Source organism: Eschrichtius robustus, chromosome 5 (assembly GCF_028021215.1).
Source record: "Eschrichtius robustus isolate mEscRob2 chromosome 5, mEscRob2.pri, whole genome shotgun sequence".
NCBI lineage: Eukaryota > Metazoa > Chordata > Mammalia > Artiodactyla > Eschrichtiidae > Eschrichtius > Eschrichtius robustus.
In genome coordinates this window covers 35,908,600-35,928,991 of record NC_090828.1, presented here as the reverse complement: position 1 = coordinate 35,928,991, position 20,392 = coordinate 35,908,600, and the positions used below count along the sequence as shown (strand labels likewise).

Genomic DNA, 20,392 nt, shown 5'->3' with positions numbered 1-20,392 from the left:
GCTACAGGATACAGCTGAGGGTTGGGGGGATTCATGAAAAGAGGGGAATTAAGGGAACATGTACACAATAAACGCAGTGACTCTTCTAGCCCTCTTCTGCAACTCAACTCTTCTGCAACTCAACTCTTCTGCAACTCAACTCCTAAATCATGGACAACTGTGTGTATAATCCAGGCTGAAGACTGGAGAATCCTTCTCTAAGAAAATTGAACAGTCCAAGAGGAAAGACCCCAAAGATACTGAAACAGGCACTCCCCATAGAAACAACCCAGCCAGATCAGCCTACAGCTGACAAACCCCACCTAAATACTCAGATTATCCATTCAGTCCTTTAGTGTCCACTCTTAGAGTAAGCAGCCAACCAATGATAATCTGACATCTGAGGAAAGCCTTTAAAACAAACAGGAGAAAAGAAACTGGTGGTGTAGATGGGGGTGGCAGGGGCGTGTTGGGGAACAGACACCATGCAGAAAGAAGAAACTGTCAAAAATTATTCACTGACACTATATTCATGAGACATGACAAGGACATTATTTAGAATAAAAAACCAAAATGAACATTCAGAGAGTAAAAGCACTTGGAAACTAATATAGAGGAAATGAAAAACTTATTGAAGACTTGGGACATAAAGTAGAGGAAATTTGTAAGAAATTATTATAAAAATATAAAGTGATTTAAAAAAAGAGAAAGTAAGTGTACAGAACCAATACAAGAGTTCCAACATCCAAATATGGGGCTTCCAGAAAGAACTGAGAAAATGGAAGAAATATCAATGGCAACCTAACCTTACACCTTACACCTAATGCACTTAGAGAAAGAAGAACAAAAAAAACCCAAAGTTAGCAGAAGGAAAGAAATCATAAAGATCAGATCAGAAATAAATGAAAAAGAAATGAAGGAAACGATAGCAAAGATCAATAAAACTAAAAGCTGGTTCTTTGAGAAGATAAACAAAATTGATAAACCATTAGCCAGACTCATCAAGAAAAAAAGGGAGAAGACTCAAATCAATACAATTAGAAATGAAAAAGGAGAAGTAACAACTGACACTGCAGAAATACAAAGGATCACGAGAGATTACTACAAGCAACTATATGCCAATAAAATGGACAACCTGGAAGAAATGGACAAATTCTTAGAAAAGCACAACCTTCCGAGACTGAACCAGGAAGAAATAGAAAATATAAACAGACCCATCACAAGCACTGAAATTGAGACTGTAATTAAAAATCTTCCAACAAACAAAAGTCTAGGACCAGATGGCTTCACAGGCGAATTCTATCAAACATTTAGAGAAGAGCTAACACCTATCTCTCTCAAACTCTTCCAAAATATAGCAGAGGGAGGAACACTCCCAAACTCATCCTACGAGGCCACCATCTCCCTGATACCAAAACCAGATCAGATGTCACAAAGAAAGAAAACTACAGGCCAATATCACTGATGAACACAGATGTAAAAATCCTCAACAAAATACTAGCAAACAGAATCCAACAGCACAGTAAAAGGATCATACACCATGATCAAGTGGGGTTTATCCCAGGAATGCAAGGATTCTTCAATATACGCAAATCAATCAATGTGATACACCATATTAACAAATTGAAGGAGAAAAACCATATGATCATCTCAATAGATGCAGAGAAAGCTTTTGACAAAATTCAACACCCACTTACGATAAAAACCCTCCAGAAAGCAGGCATAGAGGGAACTTACCTCAACATAATAAAGGCCATATATGACAAAACCCACAGCCAACATCGTTCTCAATGGTGAAAAATTGAAACCATTTCCTCTAAGATCAGGAGCAAGACAAGGTTGTCCACTCTCACCACTATTATTCAACATAGTTTTGGAAGTTTTAACCACGGCAATTAGAGAAGAAAAAGAAATAAAAGGAATCCAAACTGGAAAAGAAGTAAAGCTGTCACTGTTTGCAGATGACATGATACTATACATAGAGAATCCTACAGATGCTACCAGAAAACTACTAGAGCTAATCAATGAATTTCATAAAGTAGCAGGATACAAAATTAATGTGCAGAAATCTCTTGCATTCCTATACACTAATGATGAAAAATCTGAAAGAGAAATTAAGGAAACACTCCCATTTACCATTGCAACAAAAAGAATAAAACACCTAGGAATAAACCTACCTAGAGGAGACAAAAGACCTGTATGCAGAAAACTGTAAGACACTGATGAAAGAAATTAAAGATGATACAAACAGATGGAGAGTTATACCATGTTCTTGGATTGGAAGAATCAACATTGTGAAAATGACTAAACTACCCAAAGCAATCTACAGATTCGATGCAATCCCTATCAAACTACCAATGGCATTTTTCACAGAACTAGAACAAAAAATTTCACAATTTGTATGGAAACACAAAAGACCTCGAATAGCCAAAGCAATCTTGAGAAAGAAAAACAGAGCTGGAGGAATCAGGTTCCCGGACTTCATACTATACTACAGAGCTACAGTAATCAAGACAGGATGGTACTGGCACAAAAACAGAAATATAGATCAATGGAACAGGATAGAAACTCCAAAGATAAACCCATGCACATATGATCACCTTAGTTTTGATAAAGGAGGCAAGAATATACAATGGAGAAAAAGCAGCCTCTTCAATAAGTGGTGCTGGGAAAACTGGACAGCTACATGTAAAAGAATGAAATTAGAACACTCCCTAACACCATACACAAATAGAAACCCAAAATGGATTAAAGAGCTAAATGTAAGGCCAGACACTATCAAACTCTTAGAGGAAAACAAAGGCAGAACACTCTATGACATAAATCACAGCAAAATCCTTTTTGACCCAGCTCCTAGAGAAATGGAAATAAAAACACAAATAAACAAATGGGACCTAATGAAACTTAAAAGCTCTTGCACAGCAAAAGAAACCATAAACAAGATGAAAAGACAACCCTCAGAATGGGAGAAAATATTTGCAAATGAAGCAACTGACAAAGGATTCATCTCCAAAATTTACGAGCAGCTCATGCAGCTCAATATCCAAAAAACAAACAACCCAATCCAAAAATGGGCAGAAGACCTAAATAGACATTTTTCCAAAGAAGATATACAGATTGCCAACAAACACATGAAAGGATGCTCAACATCACTAACCATTAGAGAAATGTAAATCAAAATACAATGAGGTATCACCTCACACCAGTCAGAATGGCCAGCATCAAAAAATCTACAAACAATAAATGCTGGAGAGGGTGTGGAGAAAAGGGAACCCTCTTGCACTGTTGGTGGGAATGTAAACTGATACAGCCACTATGGAGAACAGTATGGAAGTTCCTTCAAAAACTAAAAATAGAACTACCATACGACCCAGCAATCCCACTACTGGGCATATACCCTGAGAAAACCGTAATTCAAAAAGAGTCATGTACCACAATGTTCACTGCAGCTCTATTTACAATAGCCAGGACATGGAAGCAACCTAAGTGTCCACCGACAGATGAATGGATAAAGAAGATGTGGCACATATATACAATGGAATATTACTCAGCCATAAAAAGAAACGAAATTGAGTTATTTGTAGTGAGGTGGACGGACCTAGAGACTGTCATACAGAGTGACGTAAGTCAGAAAGAGAAAAATAAATACCGTATGCTAACACATATATATGGAATCTAAAAAAAAAAAAAATGGTTCTGAAGAACCTAGGGGCAGGACAGGAGTAAAGAGGCAGATGTAGAGAATGGACTTGAGAACACGAGGAGGGGGAAGGGTAAGCTGGGACGAAGTGAGAGAGTGGCATGGACGTATATATGCTACCAAATGTAAAACAGATAGCTAGTGGGAAGCAGCCACATAGCCCAGGGAGATCAGCTCGGTGCTTTGTGACCACCTAGCGGGGTGGGATAGGGAGGGTGGGAGGGAGACGCAAGAGGGAGGAGAAATGGGGATATATGTATATGTATAGCTGATTCACTTTGTTATAAAGCAGAAACTAACACACCATTTTAAAGCAATTATACTCCAATAAAGATGTTAAAAATAAAAATAAAAAAGAAATATCAATGGAATAACTCAAGAGAACTTCCAGCACCGGGGGACAAGTTTCAAGAATTCAAAGGGCCTACCAGGTATCCAGCATAATGAATGAAAACAGACGTATACAAAGGCATATCACAGAAATTCCAGAACACTAGGTACAAAGTGAAGACCTTACAAGCTTCTAGAGAGAAGTGACAGGTCACATACAAAGATCAGGAATCATAATGGCTTCAGAAGTCTCAACAGCAACATGGAAATGAGAATTGATACAACATCTTCAAAATAAAGGAAAATTATTTCTAACCTATTATTCTATACCTAGCTAAACTAAAAATTAAGTGTGAAGGTAGAATAATGGCATTTTCAGACATGTAAGTTCTCAAAAATGTACTCTCCCTGCCCCCACCCCACTTTTTTTTGGAAAGCTAGTAGAGGATATGTTCCACCAAAACAAGGACATAAAAGAAGGGGGAAAAAAAGAAAAGATATGGGATTCAGGAACCAGGGGATCCAAAATAGAGAAAGATGAAGGGAACACCCAGGATAAAAGTAATGGGAGATGCCATGATGACAGTCATCCTCAACAAATTGAGAGCAATTCGTCCTAACTGAGCCAGGTCAGAGAGTTCTAGAAGAAAGTTGGGGTTTTTTTTGGCCACACTGTGCGGCTTGTGGGATCTTAGTTCCCCGACTAGGAATCAAACCCAGGCCCTCAGCAGTGAGATTGCAGAGTCCTAACCACTGGACCACCAGGGAATTCCCCTAAAAGACAGTTTTTTAAGAAGATGAAATTTATAGAACAGTCAATACATGGTGTGTTCTATCTGAATGCATGGAGAGATGTCATTAGTGACAGAGTCTGGGGTTAAACCAGTGGTAAGTATATAAAAAAGCAAACAATCAAAAAGATAATGATCAATTGCAGCAAAAAGAAAAAGTTGTACAGAAAGGGTAAAATAATAACATTCTAAATGCTTCATTGTAAATAATGTTTACATAGTTATAATAATGTGACACTAAATACTGTTCCAAGATATAACCATATGGTGAGGAGGGAGAATTCGGAAATAAGTGGAAAATGTGTGTGTGTGTGTGTGTGTGTGTGTGTGTGTGTGTGTGTGTGTGTTGGGGGTGAGGGGTGGGTGAAAGGAAGCTACATTCTCATCTTCTGCAGTGAGAAGTCAATAGACAATGCCTAAAACTTAAAAAAAGAAGCAGCAATACAGGTATGATATTCAGATATTTGGATTTGAATCCTAAATAATAATAGTTGAAAGTACTTGGCTCAGGGGAGAAGGAAACTGAAGTGTGTACAGAGTGAGGAGGAAAGGGAAGTTATGTAGGTCTAGAGTTTGGGGAACAAACCCTGTAGATTTGACTTTTAACCATGTTCATGTATCATTTCGATAACAAAAAGAAGCAAAGAGAGGAAAGGAAGGAGAAAAGAAGGCAGAGAGGGAAGGATGGAATGGAGAAGGGAAAAAGGGAGGAGGAGAAAAATTTTAGAGACATAATACAGATAAAAATGAAATGGAGCCTAATAGATTAAATGTGGTTTTTTTATAGAAAATGAAAACCAAAGTCCAAAACATTTTTTTAAATTATAAGCTTTAAATAAATATAGACTAGATCTATGTGTCGCCTTTTTTACATGGCAGCATCTGTAAGTGAAGACACTTTCATACCACTGCTCATACCCCAACCTCCTATGGAGTCTCCCCATTCTCTCCATTCTCTATTACCTTAGGCCACCATCACCTTTCCAGACTGATCTACCTGCTCCTTGTCCATTCTCTATCATACAAACAAAGTAATCTTTCTAATGTTCAAAGCCAATCATAGACTTTCTTTCTTAAAACTCTTCCAACAGTTTCCACTGTGTTTAGGATAAAGTGTGAACTCCTTAAGCTGGCATGTAAGACTTCATGACCTCGCCTCTGATTACCTCTGGAGCTTCATTTCTTAACCTTCCCCCCGCACCCCATCTCTTAAGTTTCAGCCAGCAACACTGCAGTCCTTTCAGGTCCTCAAGCCCAGGCTGCTTCCACCTCTAGGACTCTGCATTGCTGTGCCCTTTATTCTAGAAGTTCTTAAACTAAAATTATATGCAAAATTATGAGTGTATCTATGTATGTATATACAAATGCACATCATAAAAACTTACAAGTGATTTTGACATTATTTATAAGTCCCCTGAACATCAACTTTGGACCTCACTTTAAGAATCCCTTCCTTAAGGAATAAGCAAGCTTCCAGCTGCTATCAAAAGGCTCTAAAATATATTATCCAGAATTTTTGCATATAAAACATACATGAATTACACATATCAATATCTACTATCTTCTACGTCACTGGAATGTTCTCCATTGCCCTTCCTCCCAAAGAAAGTTAGTTAAATTATTTTAACGTGGTTTCCCTGACAAGGGGTTACTCTAGTGAAAAACATCCTGTCACTGTTCTGAAAACAGTGAGATCCTAGAACATGAATACTTCTGCCTCATACGAATGCCTGAGCATGCTGTTACCAAAAAAAAGGAAAAAAAAAAAAAAACCAAAAAAAAAAAAATTGGATGATATTAGACGAACAGCTGTGCAGAAAGGAGAATGTAAAAATAAAAACTGCATGTTGGAGCATCAAAATAGTAACCATGTACAGTATATGACTGGTTTTAATCAGATGAAGATTGAAGCTATTACATTTCAAATCGAATGTTATAAATTAGTTCAAGAATGCAGCTGAGCTCTCATTTAATTAGAAATGTCCATGTTTAAATCATGAGGTACAGTAGCTGCCAATGAAGCAAAAGGGCAAAGGAAGGGAGAAATACTGTGTCCAGACCCTCCTGTTGTCAACTGTCTCCTACTCTGGCCGAACATCTGGGGTGGACTAGCCCTGATGTAATGGAGAACTTCATGTACTAGCTAATTTGAGATTTAATGTAATTGAACATAATTGTTTTGAAGACATTATAATCATTATTCTGGTCTGGACAATTCTGAACTCTTCATTTTTGTGTGAAATGCATTTTCCCCCATGCTGAATTTTAACTCTTTCTTAGATGAAAAGTAAAGCAAATTTTGGGCCAAGATTTCTCTGGGAAATAATCCATCGATTGTCAGGTCATGTTAAAATGCAGCACATGGAGTGAGATACACCTTTGGAAACAAGTCTCATTTCATATTTCCAGCGCTTGATGGAGCTCAGCTAGAGTCCAAATCTACATCCCAAATGTTAGACATTTCCCTATTACCTAAAAATGAGGCACCACCACAGAGGATTTCTGAGGTCACACAGAGAAGTTTGCAATCATCCTAAGGCGGCCTTTTCTCCAAAGGTTATGAGTCTCTGCATCTCATAATTAACCAGCTAGACAGTCCAGGCAAAAGGTCTTTCTTTTTTCCCAATTTGCTTAATTCAAAAACACCTCAAGTGACATAGCTCAAATTTTCCAAATTAAACTTACCCATGGGGCTGAAATCAAGCATGTGACAGTTCAGTTCTAAAGAAAATCTTAAAGAGCGTTGTGCACAAGGAAAAAAGAAAAAAAAAAAAATCAGAGGGAAAAAGGGGTAGGAGTTAACATTTAAGTGGGTTTTCAACCTCATCATTACTCCTGCTCAAGAAAATAGGACACAGATGGGTGAAACACACCATCATTCTGTCCCAAAGAGTCTAAAGAACTCATTAGAGTTCTAATGTTGTCTCCTCATGGTCTATCGTGAATTTGTAAGGGACACAATGGTTGATTTGCTGCATCCCACAGCATTTAGTATTCCAGAGCGTCACGGGGTAGAAAGTGGAAGGACGAGTCACAACGACACAGTGTGCCACTGCAACCCATGGAAGCTTACTGTTGATACAATTCTTCAAGGTTGACTTTTCCCAGGGAACTGAGGAGCGATTATATTGTCACAAGCTGTTCTGACTTGTAAAAATGGTTTCCATTAAGGAATAACACACTACCCCAAACTTTCTCTTACTTCTGGCCACAGCTCCACACTCTTCCACTCCAATACCAGAGAGAGGGTAAATGGGAATCAGGTCCACTGCTCCCAGGCAAGGATGGATCCCCTCTTGAACCTCCATATCAATTGACTGGAAGGCCTCCAGGCAGGCAGCCAGAATGGAATTGCCTTAAAAATGTAAAATTGTAAAAAAAAAAAAAAAAAAAATCATTAAACTTTCAATCGCATCTAAAGAAGTAGCTATATTTATTATTGTCCCACCAGTTGTTTTTCTGTAATATGTACAGAAGATTGTTTTTCCATCCAAAATAAAGAAAAATGAAAGACCCAACATTTCCCCTCTCCCCACCTCCCAAGTGTCATAAAGTTTCACATTTCTTCTAACTCTTTACTCCCCAAAGTGGAGGAAGTATACAAAGTTTATCAGTCTTAAGACACTTTGTATTGTATTTTTTATACAATTGGTTACTTTAAATTTTTTCAATTTTATCAAATTAATCTGATAAAATTCCTTGTTATTTTCAGAATATTTTATGAATTTATAATAAAATATACACACAAACGTAAATTGTTTAAAGCACAAGTATTTTAGTTTTGCTCTTATAATTAGATTTTTCATTAAATTATTCTATCTAAATACATATTATAGACACCTCAGAGTGTTATGTTATTACTCTGAGTTTTTGTTCGCAGTGCAGTATGACCATTTGGCAAGAGAGCTAAACAACAAGGAAGATAATCGGTCCTACATCTGCTGGGAACTATCCATCAGCTCTTTGTTTTCCAAACAAATATACCTTTTGAAAAAAGACAATCTGCTAAGTTGAAGTCAAGTTTATTTGAAAATATTTTAGGACTTCCCTGGTGGCACAGTGGTAAAGAATCCGCCTGCCAATGCAGGGGACACAGTTTCGAGCCCTGGTCCGGGAAGACCCCACATGCCTTGGAGCAACTAAGCCCGTGAGCCACAGCTACTGATCCTGCACTCTAGAGCCCACGAGCCACAACTACTGAAGCCCGCACACCTAGAGCTGGTGCTCCGCAACAAGAGAAGCCACCTCAATGAGAAGCCTGTGCACCACAACAAAGAGTAGCCCCCGCTCGCCGCAACTAGAGAAAGCCCACACGCAGCAACCAGGACCCAACACAGCCAAAAATTAATTAATTAATTAATTATTTTTAAAAAAGAAAATATTTTAAACCCTTTACCAAGCAATACTAAAATAATACAGGTTTTTGTTTAAACAATTATGAACCTTCAAATTCAAGTTGTCCCACTAAACCTTACAACAGAAGACTTGAAACCCATTTCATTTCACCCAGTGGATCAACTCAAGATGTCAGGCTCCCAACCCAAAACACAACTTCTTAGCATGTTTCATTCCATGTCAACTTACCAGTGAAATCAAGGCTGACTTCAACACTATGACTTCACAGGTTAAAACCTGAAGATACTTTTCTTAACCACAAAGGATATGTGATCATCTTCAAGGAAAGAATGTTATTAAGTACTGGACCCCCAAGGTTCATTTTAATGAAGAGGAAATGGGAAATGTTTGAGAGGTACATGTTCAGAAAAATGATGAAATGCAGTTTTGAGGTAGACTCCCTATGTAATGGAGGGGAGTATCCAGATTAACACAGGAAATCAGTGATTAAAGAGCATTCAGGTGTACCTGAAGCTGACCCTTCGCCAAAAGACATATGTAAAAAAAAAAGAAACTGAAATCTTACCTAACTCAGCAACAGAAGCTGCTATGGTAATGACTGATCTGTTGTACTCTTGATCAGAAAATATGTTGAGCACTGATACCTCAGGATGTTTCTGCCCTATAAAGAAAACAACACATAAATGCAACAATTTTTTCCGTGATGAAATCTTAATACTTTATTTCTTCTGATATAATTAAATAGAAATAGTTTAATAGTTTAAGAGAAAAATTCTGGGGGGTGACCTCTGAAGTGACACTCACTAATCATGAAATTTGTAGACAGTAATGCCCACTACAAGCAGACGGCTCAGCTCAGATACTAGGCTTTGGTGTCTATGAGAGAACTTTTCTGGCACTTGCTTCTGAACTTGCCAAAGTTCTCTTAACTCAGACTAAGACGGTAGCTCTTCTTTCAATCGCCAGATCATATCACTCTAAATTCTGTTCCTTATCAATCTCATCTTCTAGGCCTTGTCAATTTTTCCTTCCAAACCCAGAAATCAAAATCTAACATCTGGAAAAACTAGGGTAGGCCAATTAGTGCCTGGAGCAGAGGTTTCTGGGATACGTGCACCTGCCTATTAGAAACTGTTCTGACTCCACCATCTCCTTTTCAGAGGCCACCAACAGCCTTCAGATGTTAACGACTTCCAGCCTTCAGCAGCTTGTGACTCACTTGAATGTGTAACCTGAAGGAGAAAGCTGCCATACCCTTGTATGGCAACCACACATAACCCTGTAGTTATTTTTGAAGTTTACAAGCCTGGTTCAGGCTCCTTAAAAGTTCCTCGTTATGCCTACAAAAGCAAATTCAAAGTGAAGGACAAAAGTTTTCAGACGGTAATTAAACCTTTCACTATGCCATTATACCTTTGTCGCCCTGTCCCCTGGCAGCTTAACAATTAATCTTTTCAGAGGAGAGGAAAAATAAGTTACACACAGCAACTACAGAGCTTACAGCAGCCCCGCACTATTAATTTTAATAACATGAAAAGATAAACTTATGTCACTCACTCATAGCCAAATGAGCATCTACAGAGAGCTGCCCTGGTGTAGGTCTAAAATTTATAATTCAGCTTTCCTTCCATAAGACCTTTTAGGTCATTTAAATGTTTTCACATTGCTTAATTGGAAAAAAATATAGGTGATACAGTTTTATTCCACTCACTTAAAAATAAATGCCTTTAAAGTATTTGTAAAACAGCAGGTCATTTTCTTAACTAGTGCTACCTTCCCTGCATTTTTAAAACTATGAAAGGTGGAGTAGGAACACGATCATACAACCTCTTTTTATGTATTTTTTTCAACATACTTAAGCTTTTAGAAGAAAAGAAACGATTTTATTTTATTTTTTCATTCTAAATCTTCTTCTGAAAAGCTTTTATTCTCAGTTTCATATGATTCAATTGAATCAAATGCTGAAAGAATGAAACACTCTCTCCTGAAATTTCTTAAGCATGCACATAGAAAAAAAATTACTGCTGGCAGGAGGAGCTGTCAGTATGAACCTCAGCAGAAGTAACTTGTTTGGTATTTGTAATGGAGTGTAATAGCTATAATTCCATTTGAGCTGCTGTCACTAATAAGCTGATAAAAACTGTGAGTTGAGACCCAGGCATCCATCAGTGTGTGGCTTCCACAAATGTCTCCGCCCAGTCACTTAATCACAGAATATGTCTCTGCACATTCACCCAATCCTATTAGATGTACTATCTGACAATGAGGGGCCCAAGCTGGCTCTTACTGCAAAGAGAATGCAAAAGCACAGCTGCACACTGACTCCAGAGGAGCTTTCTTATCAGAAACTATCAGGAATTTTCACAGACATTTCCAGTTCCCTCAAAGTTGCAAGACAGTAACTTAAATGTGCTCAGCATTAGAAACGGGCTGGGGGAAACACTTCTCCCTCATGAAAAGCAATAACCAAATAAAAAATGACAACCAGAAATTAAAATTGACTGTCTCAAATGCTTTAGGGCTGTGACCCTAGTGTTCACCTGTTGCCAAAAAGCTGTTGATTTCAAATAACAAAGTTAAGTGATTGTAAGTCTATAAATACACTATGTTCTGTGTATGTGTGAAAGTAAAAACAAATGTCTAGAACTGTACGTCATCACATGAACATTTTAACAAGGGTTAAAAAAAAAGAGAGAGAGTAGTATCTCTTATAGTAAATACTGGACCAGGGAGTAAGGAGGCTTGAGTTTCAGTCTTCTGAATTGCATCGCAGAGTAATCATACACACATCATTTAAATGCAACTGCCTAAGAGTCTTTATGCGGAGAAAATGGAGTAGAAATATTAATGCTGCAATGACAGCATGGGCTTTAGTGGCAGGAGTGCTTTTGAAGAGTACTTGATATTTGGTAAGTTTATTTTTTGTTTAACCTGCTGAATAAAAAGCATAATATACAATTATGCTCATTCTATTAATGATCATATAAATGGCCCATGAGGGAAACATTAAACCTTTATGTAAATGTATCCTCCTCAGGAGCCTGCCAATATCCTGAATAATGTGCATTTCAGACACTCTCTCCAATGTGAAGAAATATGCTGTGGATTGTATGCAGGCGTTTGGAAAAGAGCATATGTGCATCTGAGTAAGTCGTCTATCTCAGTATCCTGGAGTCCTGCAGAAGCTATAACAGCCCAAGAACAAGGGGGGAAATTCAGGAAGAAAGAAGAAGAGTGTTCTATAGACATTGTTAGCAGAGTACAAAAATTACTGTATTATCAAAACACTACATATTCACTTCAATTGCCTGTTGTTCCTACCATTTGTTTCAAGAAGAGCTGCTTTCGCTACGTTCTCAACAATGTATTTTCTTCTGGCTTCTGAAATGTTTAATAAACAGACAGCCAAACGGAGCCCCAGTCTGGAAGAAGACATGGTAATTTTCGTCTAGAATAGGAGAAAAATAAGCCTTCATTTTGGTTTCTACAGTTCATTCACATTTTCACGTTCATTAAACTTTTTAAAAAAATCATAGCTTTTTGGAAACCAGGCAGTCATAATATGAATACTTCACTATTTCATTCCTCAGTAACACCTAAAGGATAAAATCCTCAGATTGACTCAACCAGGAAACCATGTATATGTGGTCATGCACATATGAACATATGAAGATAGTAACAACACTAGAAAATAACCATCAAGATACTCAGTCTGAATTCTGTCCTGTGAAACTTCTTCATTAAAGTGTTACTCCCTTTAAGAATTGTCTTCCACAGTTTAATCCTGTTTTCAAACAGGCATGATACTTTTGTTAAATGAGATTACTGGGGAAATGCAGAAAAGAGAAATGAGGCAGATTACTTAATATGCTGATTCTCACAAAAACTATTCTGACAGAGAGAAAGGGTATCTCTACAGGCCATGCCATGGGCAGTATATGAACTAACAAAAGGGACTCATTTGGGGGCTTTAAATGACAACTCCATGACTAAGTTTCTCTTGTACTTTGATCTCCACAGTCCCTATATCAGCTTAAAATCTTGTTTCACAGGACTCTGTACCTTGAACTGACATGGACTACTCTGATATGTTACTCAATAATCAGCCAAAAATGTGACTGATTTTGTTGAAAATGGAATGATTCCACACAAGCTTTGGTGGTTGCTTTGATTCTGCTTAGTACTCTAGAATGGCATTTTCAACTAATTACCTTTCTATACCCCAAATGATACTATGAACTAAAGAAATTTCAATATCTCAAAACAAAAAGAAAATAATTCCCCTTTTTAAGATCAGGCCATCATATTTCAGCCTCTGTTAAATATAGCTAAAAGTGAATGTGGCCCTCATGAACTCGATCAGCAAATATTTGATGAGGGTCATTTTGTGGCACGTAATGTTCTCCGTGTGGGGATACTGCAGGGAATGATGTCCAACTCTGAGACACACGTTAAGCTCATAAGTTTAAGCTAACATGCTGTGGTGCCATTAATAGTGTTCTCCATGCATAAATCCACTGGCTTCTGTTCACTAGGATTGTTCGTTGGCCTGATCACTTTAACCTAAGAGGGGATACAGGGCTTCATGGTTAGTTCAGGTTTTCATATTGTGACCATCATCTCATGATTGAAAATTCATAAAAAATACGGTCATTAGGATTTTGTAGACATTAATAACACTGTTGTAATAAAGCAGCTCAGACATCTCTCGTTTTTATGTAAACAAAAAATTGCTTTACACAAGGGGTGTGGGCGTCTTCTGGCTTTCATTTGTTTTCAGTGTGTTTATGTAGCTTAATTGTCTCATCAGGCACTTTCCCAACATAATTATGCTTTTTAACAAATGGTGTTTATGGCAACCCCTAACAGTGCAAAAGAAAGGATTAGTTTCATCCTCTCATTCCACATTTTTATTCCCTGTGGACAGCTAAATCACACAAAGATGGTGTTAGAAAAATCCACCTTCACCGCAAAAGCTGAAACTAGGGGCAATATCAAGCTTTTGGCAAGCAGTCAGGCTTGTTAGTAAAAAGGGGAAGTCTTTCTCTCCCTCGGCCTCTAAGAATGTGACCCCGAGCAAGACCCCAAACACTTTGTGGTTTGAGAGAGTGTGATCCTAGTCCTCCCACCACTTCGATCGCCTTTGGGATTACTTCCGGCGAGAGACCTAAAACCTGCCTCCCCCGGAGGAACCGGCTGGGCCCCTGAGGAGCTGAGCAGTTCGCGACGGCTCTGCCACATCACCTGTGTCCTGCGCACGCACCACCGTCGGCACTTTTAGGGCGGCAGAGGCTCGCCGAGGAGGCCGTAGTGCGAGGTCTGGGGCAGACACCGTCGCTGGGACCCCCTGCGCGGTCCCGCCCAGGTTCTGGTGTGCAGTGGCCCAGAGCCACGTGGGCCGAAAGGTAACCCGAGGGACTCGCTGAGGGCCCCGGGAGACTCCAGCAGGGGTATCAGCGTCCGCGGGCGGCGGGCCCCGGAGCGAAGGCCGGCCGGCGGCGGCGCTGCCCCGGGCCCGCCTCGAACCTGCGACCACGCCGGCTGCTCCGCGGTTTTGGGGACCCACCTGCTGGCGCGGAGGGCGGCGGGATAGAACGGCGCCGAGCCGGAGTCGCCGCGCGTGACCGGCGCGCAGCTTCCGTCGCTGGCCCCGCCTCCCGGGCGCCCGGGCGCGCTCCAGCCCCGCCGCCCGCCGGCTCGGCTCTGCAGCTCCCTACCTGACCCCACCCGACCCCACCGGCCCCGAGCGCGTGCAGGCGTCCCGGAGAGCTTAACGTTCTCTCTAGAATTGCTTTCCCGCCCCACCTGCTTTAACCTGTAACTCTCCACAGTTCTCTAGTAAATGGGTGACTTTTTAAAAGGGCATTAGAATCTAATGATGAGGTCATTACCCACTGATCCTACACCAGCAGGGGGCTCTTTTCCCCGGTTTACACACAAACGCATCTTTGATAAATTCCCTTTTGAGAAATACTGCCCGCGAGCGATTGCGAATATGGTCTGGACCCACCCCAAGACAAAAGCATATACCCATTTAGTCTAAGTTACAGTGAGTAGGAACCAGGCATTAAGCATTTCCCTTCTTTTTAGGCCAGTGAACCTTGAGAATACATTTCTCTTCCAAAAAATCAGGACCTGCTATTTTTTTTTTAATGTAACAAGGATTAAATGTCACCATTTTGATCCAATTTCGTTCCTGAAGTGAAATAATCACTAAATAACTACTTTGGCGGAATAAATTAATTTTTAAATCTATTTTTTATTTTCTAATTATACTTTTTAAACACAGATTTGAGGAAATTAACATTTATGTGGACATTTGGTTTCTAGCCTAATGTGGCATAAAAATAAGTAACATAATGAGTGTTAAAAAAAATCAGGTTCATGATGCTTCTCACATCATCATCATTGTACTTAGATGTCACAACAGTATTATGTGCGATTGTGTCAGATCCAGCCTTCTCCATCTCAGAGTGTTGGCAGGTAGGAGGGTTGTTGGCAAGAGGAGGGGTGTTAACCTCAGGATCCTGGATCCATTCCAAGTCTGGTAATTACATTCTGCCAGCCAGAATTCATCCCATAATTTTAATTGGATAAATCCTTTCTGGCCTAAGCTACTGCTATGCCTGTCAAACTGTTGCCACATTTCACCCCAGAGGTGTCTGTGTTTTAGTTGCAAGTATCAGTCCCTTTGAGGTTGGTTTATCAGTTTAAATCCTCAAAATGCTTTGGGACCCTAAGGAATTAAATATATATTTAGGGTTTTTTTCTATTGACTCTGCATAGAAATGCATAAAATAGATTTATACTCATGTTAATGCCTAAAAACCAATACCCATCTAATGCCAGCAGATAATTTTGAGAGCTCTTTAACCAGATCAACATCCCCAACTTTCTCTTCTTTCAAGAAATTTTATTGCCTATAGCTTTAACGTCCAATTTCCAAAAAGTTCTGCAGTATCCAAAGTTTCTTTCCATGGAAGACAATGGAACTGAAGCCCCTGTATTTCACCTTTCCAACAATCGTATGATGAGATGACTTGCTAAAACGAAAGACAGAGTAGTAACATTACACCTAGTCTTATCATATCCCGCCAGAGAAAACAGTGTGACACCTAGGGGCTTCATGGTTCTAGCTGTAGCACCTGCCAGGACTAAATCTTCCTCCCTGCATCTCCTAATCCTCTTTGTGAGAACCACTCTCTCTTCCAGGGCTGCTGGGGCATCAAGTAAGATAATGCTTCTGAAAGCATCAACACAGAGGAGTTACTCAGTAAACTTTAGTCCCTTTCTCCACTCTACTCATGTCAAACACAAATGGAGAGGAACCAGGGCCCCAGGGTTCTTTTGTAAGGGGGGCAGCATCTGCCCCTGCCTGAAGACTGTAAGCATATCTTTTTTTAAAAGACAAGGAGACAGATACCAGCAAGGCTGATGAGAAGTTTAGCAATGAGATTGGAAGTATTATTTTGACCTCTTCAAGAATGGAAAAGTACCCTTGGTGTTAGTTTAGCTCTATCACATGTAATCCTGCCCATTTCATGCTTTAAAAGAGTTTATGTCACATTTACAATGTATGTGTATATCAAGCCTCTCATTTTTATTTAACTGAGCATGCTGTGGAGGGATTTTTTCATACTTTTTGGGTGAATGTGTTATTCTGACTCCTCATTTCTCCTGCTAATAAATCCACATTCAGGGCATTAGTTCTTTTGCTCATCATGGATCCTGTCCAGAAACAAATAAGTACTAGAAGAGAGAACAGCTAAAAGTCCCAGTGTCAGTTCCATCAATGACAACTGCTTCCTACACTCCCATAGCTTCCCTATGAGACAAAGAGGACACTTTTCTGTACTCTTCATTTTCAGTTTTGCAAGCAGGGAGAACGTAGCTCTTGTAAAAGCCTTCCCTGGCCCATCCGAGTCGAGGCGGGTAAAAGGGAGATACTGTGCTCTAGTGTGGCTCCATAGATCTACTTGAATGGAGAGCCCAGTACTGCTTGAGGGAGCCAGGACTAGGGTGAGCGAGGGAGGCATTCAGCTTGGGCACAAAATATAAGTGGGTGCCAAAAAATTCGGTAATGCAATATTTTAAGAAGTCAAAATTAATACAAAATAAGAAATCAGTGCTAAACAAAATATCAAAATTTTAAGTAAAGCAGGATCCTACCCTGCACTTGCAGACTCACTCACACTCACCTCACCCTGATCCCTGCCCTGTGGTTGTGTTCCCCTTCATGCCAGCCTGTTTCTGATTTGTAGGGTTGAGCGGAAACTGCACCACTCTGCCTCGCCTGCATCCTCTCTTCTGGCCCCCCAAATGGGCAACAGAACCAAAAATATCAAGGGTAGAAATTTCCAGGCCAGCGGATACATATAATTTACAGTTTGTTCAAGAGTTTCATATATAGGAGACTCGGCCAACTTATCACAAAAGAAGGCAAGCCCTTATTAGAACAAGCAAAAGAATCAACTTTACTAACTTAATCCATTTCACTACCTACTTACCTGATGCATTTCAGAATATGGTAATTAGAAAGCTTCCTACTGTGCTGTGGAATTTTGAAATACTGTTTTAAAGAACATTTTAATTAATACAATGAATCTTTTTTCTCTTTTCATATTCTAGCATTTATCTGTGTTCAGGGAAATATGAGTAGAGAATTTCCCTTAGAAAGACAGAAGTGTAGGGAATTCCATGGTGGTCCAGTGGTTAGGACACCAAGCTTCTACTGCAGGGAGCACGGGTTCTATTCCTGGGGGGGGAGGGGGGGGAGGGGGGAGGGGGGAGGAGGGGGGGCTGGGGGGAAGTGGGGGGCAGGGTTAAGACCCCAAGCTGGGCAGCACAGCCAAAAAAAAAAAAAGAAAAAAAAGACAGAAGTCTAATTCCTTGTGCAATATTTCTAAGATTACACTTTCACCATATTTTTACACTATGTCAGATTTCATTCTGCCTTCTTCCCTCCTCATGGAACATGAGAAGATTTTGTTTCTTCTTCCATATAAATGTGGTCTGATAAATGAAGAATTAAAAAAGAGTGACTTTAGTTGTCATTCTAGGACAAGTTAAGTGCAGAAGTGGTTTTAATTGCTTGTGAGTAATAAATTACTTGAATCATGTGACATTATGAAATATGTGTTCTATTAGTCATTTTCTAAAATAGCAAATGGGTTTCACTGCTGCCTTATTTAGTTTGGAGTGGAGGAAGCTATGCTATTCATTTATTTTAAATGAAGAAAAGGAGTTTGATATCCAAAGATGTTACAGCAACTAACAGAAATAACGCCATTGCCCTTACGTCTTTGCCTTAATTATGGGAAATGGATCTCTAGCCACTTTTGTCTTAATCAAGGGGGAAAAAACAGCAAAATTCCCAGAATTAACAAGTTTTCATCTTAATATTTGGGAAATGTCTTTCCCTTTACACAATATGGACTGGATTCTTCCTCTCTAGTTAGCTGATCTCTTTATTTTTCTTTATCATGAGAAACCAGTAGAGTACAATGTAAGCATAGTTATTAGCTTAAATTGGAATCACTGGTTATGCATTCTATTCCTTCACAGCCAGAATATCTCATGTACTGGCCAAAAAAGTAAGTCTATGATCCATTCACCCCTTAATTCATTCCTTTCCTTTTCCACCTTCCCTGTGGTCATTCCATTGTGCATTCCTTTATTATGGAGGCTAGGTGTTGAATGGAATAAAGTGTCTCCCAGAGCCTCTCTCCAAAGCTGTTTTTTGGTTTTTTTATACCTATTAGTTATATTGCAGATGAAGAGCAATCCCTAAAATAGACTGAGTTTTTGCTGAAGATATGTCTTAACTTATGGGACTACATTAAGATTATTTCTAAAACTATTATAATTCACAAAATGTATCTTATTTCCAGAAAAATACTGAGAATGTTTAGAAATGCTGTCCTCTAAGTAACATGAATTTTTGTTGCATTATGAGGTTTAATCAATGAATATTTACTTAAAAATTCCAACCAGGGCTTCCCTGGTGGTGCAGTGGTTAAGAATCTGCCTACCAATGCAGGGGACACGGGTTTGAGCCCTGGGCTGGGAAGATCCTACATGCCATGGAGCAACTAAGCCCGTGCACCACAACTACTGAGCCTGTGCTCTAGAGCCTGCGAGCCACAACTACTGAGCCCACGTGCCACAACTACTGAAGCCTGCGCGCCTAGAGCCCGTGCTCTGCAACAAGAGAAGCCCGCGCACTGCAACGAAGAGTAGCCCCCACTCGCCGCAGCTAGAGAAAAGCCCGTGCACAACAACAAAGACACAACGCAGCCAAGAAAAAAAAAAATCCAACCAGGGGGTGATGACTGCCAACTTTTATTAAGAAAAACGACACATCTTGTGACAGTCCAGTAGTGTCCAGTCATGCTCTGTGCACTTGTAGGCACTTCTGTGCTACTGTTGTTTAATGTCCTATGTATGTATATCTAAGTGAATGTCAACTTTTACTGACACCAAGAGGGTAATCTCCCGTATGCACAGGAATCAGAGACCCTGAACAGAAGCATCCTGTGATGTCTGCATGCCCTAATTCCCATGTGTCACCCCTTGCTTTGAAAAGGACCCCTTCTGGAGAGAACCAGTTCTCCTGCTCTTGGGCAGATCTCCAAGGTCTGTCTCTGCAGGACATTCAAACTGAAGGTTCGAATTAAGGTTTTCCTGCTGATCTGTTTGTCTTTTACTGTATATCTCAGTGTTTGAAGGGATTTAACTTTTTTAAATTGTGTCTTTTCATTACATTTAAATAGAAAATGTCTAATTTCATAGGAAGAAGTAGAAAAGTTAAATTTTTTGGTTCTGTTGTTTTTAATGTTTTCTTTATCCTACCTTGTGCCTCTCAGTTATTACTGACAGCTTTTACTTTAAGTTCTATGTTTTTGAAAAAGATTTGAAAATAAAAATTCATACAACCTCAGGTCAGAAGGGACCTTAGAAATCATCTGGCACCTCCTTGTAATGTTTGTTCAAACAATATTGGATCTGGAACAAACAGGCAGTAGAGGTGGAAGCAGAGTTTATGATGAAGTAGGGTTAGGGGTGGGCACTGGGGGTGTCCCTGCAGTCCTACGCTTTGCCCCCATTACTGCTTCTTCCAAGGCCCCTCTCTGAATGCTAAGGTGCCTTTGAAAACCACTGACTATTTCAACTACTTTGTGGGGCTTGAAACCCTTTTTGTAACATTATACAAAGTTCTCGTCTTTTGAAGATTAAC

At 39.6% G+C, this 20,392-nt stretch overlaps 1 protein-coding gene across 11 annotated transcripts in view; it reads right to left on the bottom strand.

Annotated features, from left to right (window-relative positions):
- The window catches only part of FTCDNL1 (formiminotransferase cyclodeaminase N-terminal like), a 113,694-nt gene that overhangs the window by 53,186 nt on the left and 40,116 nt on the right, over window positions 1-20,392 (bottom strand). For 9 of the 11 annotated variants that reach the window (XM_068544714.1, XM_068544710.1, XM_068544708.1 and 6 more), the window contains exons 2-4: window positions 12,478-12,604; window positions 9,722-9,817; window positions 8,003-8,155 (exon numbers count right to left, since the gene is read on the bottom strand). In XM_068544714.1, coding sequence (XP_068400815.1) covers window positions 8,003-8,155; window positions 9,722-9,817; window positions 12,478-12,604 — 376 coding nt within the window. Of the gene's footprint in view, window positions 1-8,002; window positions 8,156-9,721; window positions 9,818-12,477; window positions 12,605-14,400; window positions 14,634-14,722; window positions 14,807-20,392 lie in introns of those variants that run through there. The other 2 variants (XM_068544704.1, XM_068544705.1) reach the window with 2 other exon arrangements.